At 47.6% G+C, this 9,583-nt stretch overlaps 1 protein-coding gene across 2 annotated transcripts in view; it reads right to left on the bottom strand.

The window, feature by feature from the left end:
* Positions 1-3,501: 3,501 nt before the first annotated feature.
* Positions 3,502-9,583, bottom strand: part of PRRX1 (paired related homeobox 1) — a 70,579-nt gene continuing 64,497 nt past the window's right edge. The window contains exon 4 of one of the 2 annotated variants that reach the window (XM_045838383.1): positions 3,502-6,791. In XM_045838383.1, coding sequence (XP_045694339.1) covers positions 6,653-6,791 — 139 coding nt within the window. In that variant the 3' untranslated portion in view covers positions 3,502-6,652. The remainder of the gene's footprint in view (positions 6,792-9,583) is intronic. The other variant, XM_045838384.1, reaches the window with a different exon arrangement.

Below are 9,583 nucleotides of genomic sequence, written 5' to 3'. Positions count from 1 at the left end.
TCAAGGGGTGCCTGACACAGGCAGGCAGCCCTGGCCTGCTGCTCAGGCCCCGTCCACCCCAGGGCACAGTGCTGGGGTCACTGGTGCGCGCCAGCCGAGCCCGGACGCTGGAGTGCCTTCCCAGCATTTCTGTGGCCGGAGCTTGTTTCTCTGCTCTCTCCTCCGGGCCGAATGGGTGTGCGTCTGTGCGGAGAAGACCTGCCGCAGACACGGGAGACCGGCAGAGCATCCTGCTGGGACCCGGTCTCCGGCACCCAAGGCTCTCGAGCTGCCCTGACTCCAACGGCTCCTCTTCTCGTGCTGTGACCCACCTTCCGCCCACCTAATGTGTCCCCTTTAATTAACCATCTCAACCGAATTTGGCTGAGTTTCTGCCAGTTGCCACTGCAATGTACCTGGCAGTGTAGAAATACAGAACTTGATAGGTAAGAGTGTTATTTATCATAGGCCTTCAAATCCAAAATGAGGTGACTGGAGGTGTTTTGTGAATCCAGAGGATCTCAACCCAGTGCCAGATCTCCAGACTTCTGGGGGTCAGGCAGTAGCAGACTCTGTGAAGCGTAAGCGGGTTTCCCTTTGCTAAGGGTTTCCCTAGGCAAAGCCAGGGAATTTGAAACACGGTGGAATGTGCTGGGGCTTGAGAGCACCTCGAGACAGGAGTACGAGCCTCCTTTCTCAGCCCCTTCTCCGCCTCCCTGCTGTGCCCTCCCCCCACAGGCCTGTGTGAGGTGTCCAGCCCTCACCTACTGGAAACCACAACGCACGGAGGTGCAGCCTGGGATTGAGGACAGGTTAACTCTGCTCAGAACTCTTCTGTCGCCCGTCCTGGGCAGGAGGCTGAGGAAGCCTTCGCACGGAACTCCCAGGGAGGAGCCGAGCTGCGAGTCCCGTTTCTAAGAGAAAAACGGGGCCAGATGGATTCAGATCCAGGAAGTGTGACTCGACAAGACTTCTGGCATTGGATTCTGGTTAACAGGATCCCCAGAAATGGAGTCAGAGGCAGCCAAGCCAGGTTTTCCAGGGGGTGTATCTTGCTCAGGTACCAAGAGGCCGAACCAGTGCCTGGGCGGCAGTACCGGCGACAGCAGTTTCGTCCGTGCGTTCCTGTGTAAATCGAGTTCGCAACTGCTAACCGAGTCATGGCCTACCCTCCTCCCTTAATGCGTACGCCTTTGTAAGGACCTGAAAAGTCAGCATGATGCAGAATTCTCAGACTCTTCGGAGTCCCTTTGCAGAACGCAACAGTGCAGGAGGGTCTGGCCCGAGCCCTCCAGGGTCTACCCCCCACCCCAAGCCTGTGGCCTGCACACGTCTCCCCCAGCTGCACCCTGCACCAGAGGAACATGCGCAGGTGGCAACTGCGCCATGCGCAGGTCCCTTTACATCTGTGACCTGCACACACAGTGGCCTCAGGAAAAGAGGCCTGTATGGGCCCCCAAGGTGGACTCCGGTTCATTTGGACAAGGAATTCCAAATCTCAAGTAGCTGAAAGACTGTCTGCAGTGGAGGGTGCCGGTCCCAGACGGGCACAGCCACCTGACCTCCTGGCCTCTTTGCTCGGGGGAGAGGCACAGTCAGGGCAGTGCGGGCGGGACTCAGGGCAGGGTGTGTGTGCACCTTGCCTGTTCTGAGGGTGTTGGCCTCATTCCAGGGCCTGGGACCCCCCAGAGGGGTGTCCTTGTGTCCTTTCAATGCAGCTCCTTGTGACTGAAACCAGTTTGATAGATCTCTGCCACCTGCAGCTGAAAGATTCCTTACTAAAAAGCCTTCAATGCCCAAAGTCTCGGGCAAGTGATCTGTAGTCAGTGCTTCCAGTTTTAAAGCACTTTTTCTTGCCAGCACTGTCTGGAATTGGCCTCCCCGGCACTCTGATGGAGAATTCTGTAGGGAAATCACGGGGCCAATGGCCTCTCCTCCATCCCCAGGTATTCAGGGGTCTACTCGACAGCACTGGGTATTGTCAACTTCCCCATCTTTTTGAGAACTCCTCGTGTCTTAACTCTGGGATGACAAACGAGATGACCCTCCTCCTGGGTTTCAAACAGCCCCTTGCCCAGTGCCTTTGGCAGCCCTGTTCCCAACTGCAGGTGTCCTTCCATCTCCAGTCTTCCTCCCTGGGTGGAAACTGCATCCAAAAGCCACTTGTCAGATACATCGCCTGAGTCACAACAACGCTCTCTTCTGGAAGAACTCATGCTTTCTTGTTGTCACCTCCTTGAAGATGAATCCTAGACTTCTATCTCCCTCCTTAACCTTGGTTCCAAGCCTGACCTGCATATCTTCGCTTATTGGATATTTCCATTTTGGTTTTCAAATTCAACAATACATCTGAGACTGAAATTATCACCCCCTGTAACCGAGTCTCTCCTGTTTTTGTTGATTTTTGTCACTTTTGTGAGTGATTCATCCTCCTAGGCCCCAGGCTCCGAACCAGTGGCGCTTGGACTCTGTCCTCCTTTTCCTGCCGTGCAGTCTCAGTGGTTCTTTCTTTGCGGGATGTTCCTCCCTCAGCCTTTGTTTTCTGTGCCCGCCCCACCGTGTTCTTCTGCTAACAGTCCCTGTTCTAATCTAATTGATCTTCATTCTTTGACTGTAATAATTCTGCTAAAATTATTTTTTGCGTGACTTCTGTTTTCCTGCTCAGTAATTTTCAGTGGATCTCTATGGCTTAAGGAAAAGTCCACACTTCTTTGCCTGCCACCCAGTTCCTGACGGATGAAGCCCTACCTCAGTTTCCAGGGTTTTTGTCCACTCTGCTTCAAAGTTCGCTCTTCACACTGTCAGCCATGGCTCCCGAACACAAACTCCCCAATTCTGTATCTCTGCCTTCATCCCTTCTTCCCCACTTTCCCACTTGAAGGCCACACCCTCCTCTTCTCCTGCCTGGATGCTGGTGGATGAAGTTCAAGTCCCTGTGCCCACGCCAGCCCACAGTGCTTCTTTCCTTCCTCATCTGCACTCGTCTGTGGTATTTAACACATGGACTGTCCTGAGCTATGGTACACATTTGTTCGTGCCAGAGTTACCTTTGATACAGACTTTAGTTGGCATGAGAACAGAATCCCTGCCTCCCACTTTGGGTTTTCCACTCCCCGCATCCCCACGGACCCAGTGCTATGTATGATAAGGGGCTTAAGAAATTTCGCTTTGTTATTTCTTTATTCCGAAGTCTGTTTTGTCGTATGATGTTGGTATTGTGCACGATAAAGATGTTAGTGGAAAATAGCTAAACACTCACAAGTTTCTCTCTGTACCTCCCTGTTATACTAACACATGTGCCCTCTCCCTCCGTCCATTGTCTTTGCTTTTGAGGAACAATAGATTATTTTCCTTTTTAGGAGATAATATTACACTCTGATAAAAAGTTATCTCATTTATAAGTCTCTGTCACCTTCACTTTTCTCTGAATGTAACTTTGGATTCTGACCGATCTGTTTCTGAAGTTCAAAGAGAAAAGGCAGACTCAACTGTATGTAACAAAAGACAACATGTGGTATCCTTCTTTCTTTTTATTGAAAAGGAATCATTTCTATTCTAGCGCAAACAATGTATATTTTACATCATAAAGCAAGATATAATTTACATATTACATTTCTTATGAGATCTTTATACCCTAAAATGTCATTCCCTTTTTTATTCGGTCACCTCATCTGGTTCCATTTAACCTGCCATGTACCCCAGAAATCAGCATCTTGTTTGGGAGGGACTGGGGACACATACAGATTGTTTGTATGCTTTTTTATCTGCGTATAGTGATGGTGAGTGACAGGGGTTTGCCTTTGAACTCTGTGGTCCTGACGCCCTCTGCTGATGCCTGGCTCAGGAGCCAGAAGGCTACTCCTCCAGACCATATATGAAACCTCTGCTTGCAGCAAGTCAGCGGTCAGTGAGTGACACTGAGTGCTTCTACCAGGGGCAGACTTCCCGGTCAAGTGCCTAGATACTAGAAGCCTGTGGTGTACCTTCACCTACAGTGCCCGTTCCTCTGGGCGCCCAGCACTGGATCCCCCACGGTACTCCCAGACATCACTTGCCCAGGCCGTGCGCAGACAGAACTGCCCAACTTCACTTTGCGTTGGGGTCAGGCTTTTGGTTCACCTCGGAAATGGATGTCAAGATAGAGGTTTCAAGTCAATTTGGTTCGCATGACCCTCCATCTCTTGACTCCCTCGTCTAAGACTGCCCACCCCCCCCCCCGCAAGGAAAATTTTTTGACGTGTGATTTCTGTTCCCTGCACTCTAATACAAATCCTCTTTAGGTGTTCTCCCCAGACTCCAGAAGTTCACCAAGTTCTTGGATTGCACTGATTTCGCAAAGAACATTTTAATCTGTCAGGATGCACCGTACCTTTGAAACTTGATGATTTACAGCAGATGATGGGACAAAAGAATTAGCCTGGGGACCCTTTGGGAAGCATGTCACTTGTGTTGTGCAGACAACCTACATGAACCGTTCAGTAAGAAATGCTTGAATAGTAGGTGAAAAGAACAGGGAATCAGTTGACAAGAGCAAAATGGGCTTCCTTCTTATAGAAAAAAGTACAGAATGAACATTCGAAATACATTTTCAGATTGGTGGCTATTTGACTGAAAAAAAAATACTACTGTTAACTCAACCTGCTATGCCAAGGCACATAACAAATATGCACTCACAGTGCATCTTAAACCGCAAGTTCCTTGCCTGTCACTCAAAGTTGATATATTTGGCCAAAATTGATCTCAAGTTTTTTAATCACTGACAACTAAAATTATTAGAACCAAGCTGGTCAGGAAGAAAATATAAGTAAAAAATGTGTCTGCTCTGTGTGGCTTAAATTATTCTTTGGTCAAATGATGTGATTTCTGAGAGGTCTATAAATATAAACCTATTTCCCATTTCCAAATGCAAAAGTTCTGAGTATTTACAGCACGGCAGCATTTCCTGGCTAGAAAACAGTGCCTCCGGGTACCGTGCCCTTCTGCGAACCTTGAATACTTTTATAGTCCCCTTCCTCCCATGGCTGCGAAGTGCTGGACACGCAGAGAATATAGGAAAGAATGCAGGAGCAAATGAATAGGGCCTCACAACACCCCTGTGAGGTAGGTAAGTATTGTTAAACCCATTTTACAAAAAGGTAAACTGAGGCACCGCATGATAATATGGTTTGGTCAAGTCCGCCTGACAAGTTACAAAAGCCCAGCTGGAAACGGAGGGAAAGAAACAGAGAGGTCAGTCCTGGCTCCCAGCCCTAGCCACTACACTTTATTTGAAAAAAAAAAATTAGAAAAGAAAAAGAGCCCACAATTGTCTTTTTTGAAACTCAGACAAACCTTGAAGTATTCCACTTCCACATGTGTCTCTCAGATTCCTGCCGAGTCATAACAGGGCAGCTGGCCAAACGGCTTTCCCGGCCGCCCCCACCACGCAGTGCCCGTGAGAGATCAGGCCGTGTCAGCATTGCACCCAAGTTCAGGCAGCAAGCTCAAGAACTTTCTTACAGCCTCACATCGCTCCTCATTTATGGAGAGCCCCAATGCGACCGTGAGACCCGCTCTCCAACAGCTGCCCTAGCCATGGCTCTGTGGCCTTCGTGAGAATGCTGTGGAGAGAAAGAAAGGAAACGAGATCCCCAGCCAACCGTCTCATGACTGTAGGGCTAGTGACAGCGCTGACGGTGGGAGAGTCACGCTCTGCTGTGTTTGAGAGACTGCAAACTCCAGCTCGAGAGAATGTTTTATACAGATATAAAATATATAAATATATACAGCGTATATATAGGTGTGCGCCCAATGACCCGAAGGCACCAAGCAGATAGAGGCCATGCCTTTCACAACTTGGTCTTGGTTTTCTGAGAGACACTTCACTCCCCCAGTCAAATGAAAAATACCCCTTCTAGCAAATAGCCCATGACAGCAAATCTTTGAAAAGCAACAAATATCTTTAACTGAGGAAGGCTGACTTTTAGGATGGGGGCCACGGTGATATGATCGATAGCTTAGAGCTTAAATCTAGAGATTCGGTCTAGAGCTTATTGCTTAGGACCAGCTATATAGGCCGGCGGCCGGCTGCTGCACAGGATTGCCTTTCTCCGCCCACAGCAGCTGATGGACAAGCCTTACCACGGCCCGCAGAGGTGGACACAGGGAGGAGGGGACTCGTGTGTGGCACGGGTTCTTTAGAAAGGCTCTGGCTTTTCGGAAGTTCCTAGAGCCTCTCTGTACAGGAAAGTGGGAAGAGGGGTGGGTTAAGGCACCGAGGTTGAAACACATCAATGAGGAGACTATAGGCAGTTATTCAGAATATATATATATAGATGGTTTCTTTGGCTGCTGTAGACTTTTTAAAAACCCATACAATCATGGGGGCGGGTGGGCTGAACCCCGCTGAAGAAGCTCGGAGTATACGAAGCAAAGCGCGGACAGAAGGACAGACAAAACGAACGCACCCAGCAACGAGAGGTGCTGGACCCCCGGGGGGAGGAGTGACTGTGAACTAATTTGCATTTGTCTCCTCTCCTGCTCTTCTCTGCCATGGTCCCAATATTTTAGTTCTGTTTTTTGGTTTGTTTGTTTTTATTATTTTTTTTCCAGCAGATGAAGAAATGACAGAACAGGATAGGTGTCTTATGGTTTTTTTGGATTTCTTCTTAGGCCTGTTTAATTATTTTTTTCCTCAGTTGACTGTTGGCACCTGGTTCCTCTGTAAACTATATTCCTTGGCCTTCAGTCTCAGGTTGGCAATGCTGTTGGCCATGTTGATGCCCTGTGCAGGGCTATTGTTGGCACATGTGGCAGAATAAGTAGCCATGGCACTGTAGGGACAAAGGAGAGAGCAGGGAGAACAACAGGCATTAGTTTCACGAAGCGGCAAGTCTGTGCCCCAGGTGGGTGCAACTCTCAGGACGGGGGCCAGCGGGGCAGGCGGGTCGGACTAGGTGGCCTCCGAGGTCCCTCACAGCCCCAGGTTTCCATAGTCTAGGGCCCTTGGGCAGTGGTGGCTGTGTTCGGAAGGGTGGGGGGTGGGGAAAGCAGTGAGGACTGGACCAAGGGATGCGCTGGGGAGGGGCATTGGCTGTGTTGGATACAGTGAGTCACGATTTATTTCTGGGGTGAGAGGAGAGAGCAGCTTATGTTGAATGGCAGGTGTGTGATCAGCTGACCAATTAAAACTGTTTAGTCCTTCTTCCTGCCTCCGTCCCTGGCCCTCAGGAGCAATAAGGGAGCAGAGGTGGCGTTTGAAAAAGGGCACTTTGCCTTCCTCACTCTAGGAAGCTTTCATTCTAACACATTTCAGATGATCAATAAATACCCTCCGAAATACCGTGCTTAGAGAATCAGTGCAACAGCCCAAGGTAACTTCCCTGCCACTCTTGATTCCCCGGTTGATAGTACCAAGCAAGCATCACCAAATCCAGAGGTTCCCGTCCCAACTGGCCTTGATTCGCTAACTTCTCAAGAGGACTGGAGTAGCTCTGGGCACTGCCCTTTGGGTCAGGAACTTTTCAGCCTCCTAAACGTTTCAGCCTCCTAAATAAACTAGCGCAGGCTGCAGTTCCAGGATTCCCAGCCTGCGTCTCGCTGTCCGTATTGCTGAGGGAAACCTGGAGTTCTGCGTTCCGCTGTCAGAGATGGTAATTAAGACCTAGGAATACCACTGGGAAGAAGTTTGTAATTGGTGGTTTTCTGCTACTTGCATCCATACATTTCTTTTAAAGGAAAAAGTAGTGGCTTCTAAGACTTAGATGCAAATTATTCATTACTTTATATAAACAGTTAAAAGGGAACTCATTTTAATTAAGTGAAAGTGTTTCTACTTGTTTCTAAGATTAGCAAAATCCCTTTCAACTGAGACAGACTTACAAACGGAATGACGTGCAGCCTTCCATTGCCTGCATTCCAGTGCAGTTTTGTCAGCCGCACAGGAGTCTGTGGTTCGGGGGATCAGGTGACAGAGCAGAAAGGCGGAACGCTAAAGCTACTGCTCGTATAGAGAAACTCTGTCATTAATACTTATTTGGGACACCGCACCATCAAGACTTGTGGTCAAGACCCACAGTAGCCTGTTTCAGCTCAGTTACTGGCAATTAACCCAGGAACATTAACTCGAAGAAATATAATTTGTCCCAGATCATTAGGTCTTTCAGGGAATATACATTCTTAATTAAAAATCCTTATAGCACTGGTGTGTGTGTGTTATGGCAGAAGGAAGAAGGTTCAGAAGAGTTATAAAAGGTCCTTATGTTCTTGTATTTCCTTTTTGCCTGCTTCAGTCTTACCCATCTCTGGATTGATGAACTTAACTATCTACACAAAGTTGGGTTCTCCCATAGCTCCCTGTACTTTTCCTTTCGGCACTAATTTCAGTTCCTCAGCTGTAAGCGCCACAGGTCTGACGTCATATGTGCCCTGTTCACGCTGTCTCCCCAGGTAGAGTTAACTTCCTGTCCACCACACACTTGGCATTTAATAATGCATTTAATGAGTAGATGAATAACTAAGAAATGTCTACATACGGTATGATTAAACTGATTCCAGTTCAGTGTCATTTTTCTCTGTCATCCTGCTGTGAGTAATGATTTCTAAAAATATTTCACCAATATGCTTTTATCCTTAGGAGCAATTCCTTCCTGTTAATTTTGCTGTCTTAATAGAATGCACAAAATCAGAAAGGACATGACAAAAACAGGCACTGGTGATTGCATGGCTTTAAAGCCATCAATGATAGCTTTTAAAGTAAAAAAATTGAACAAATATGAATGCAGGTTAGACTTGCAGAACAGACTATCACCTCTACCACTGTCTACCAAAGTCAGAGGCAGAAAAAGAGACCCCAGTTAGGATAGGTTTCGATTAGCAGTAAGCTAAGTGCTCAGAACAACCTATTAAAATGGAATGGGTTTGTTTTTTCTTTACAATATACCAAGAAATTCCACTTATTTTCCAAACTCACATACATTAATAATCATTTAATTCCTATATGAATTGCATGCTTCCATTCAAGGACCTGACAGAAATACATGCAAATCTATAAGTCTTCTACTCAAGGAAGCCCTAGGATACACTAAAGTCTAAGAAATCAAAGATCTGAGTTGGTCAGAAAAGAGATCATTGGATTTGGGAAATGTGCCCACATCATAGATCACAAAGTCAGCCAAGTCAGGCGCTCTCAGCCAGGCCTCCGTGTGAGAGGGAAGCCCTGAAAGGCACAGAGCTGTTGAAATGCACAGGAGAGAGGCTGGGGTTGCGAGTTACCTGTATTAATCTTAAGTACCAAGAAGGAAACTGGATGGCTCCCTAGAACAGAAGACTAAAACTTCTTGGGAGAGCACTGATAACACTGAAATCACTATGGTTGTAGTTTCAGTTTTATCTGTGACAGTACTAGTGCTGCAGTAGTTTCTGCATAGTTTATGAATATCATATGACATTCTAGTCTCAAGACTCAACGTGGTAACAGGTGTCTTGGAAACACTGAAATTCCCTCACCAACTCAGGCCAGAAATTCACAATCCAAATGAGACGAATGCCGACCCACTTCCCATCTGAAAACCGGGTGAGTGGATGACAGGGTTCTCTCTTGCACCGGAGACTGGATTTTCGCTGA

This window comes from Phyllostomus hastatus, unplaced genomic scaffold (assembly GCF_019186645.2).
Source record: "Phyllostomus hastatus isolate PE091 unplaced genomic scaffold, TTU_PhHast_1.1 phas_contig_283, whole genome shotgun sequence".
Classification (NCBI taxonomy): domain Eukaryota; kingdom Metazoa; phylum Chordata; class Mammalia; order Chiroptera; family Phyllostomidae; genus Phyllostomus; species Phyllostomus hastatus.
The sequence above is the reverse complement of the archived record's forward strand: the minus strand, read 5'-3'. Positions and strand labels throughout refer to the sequence as shown.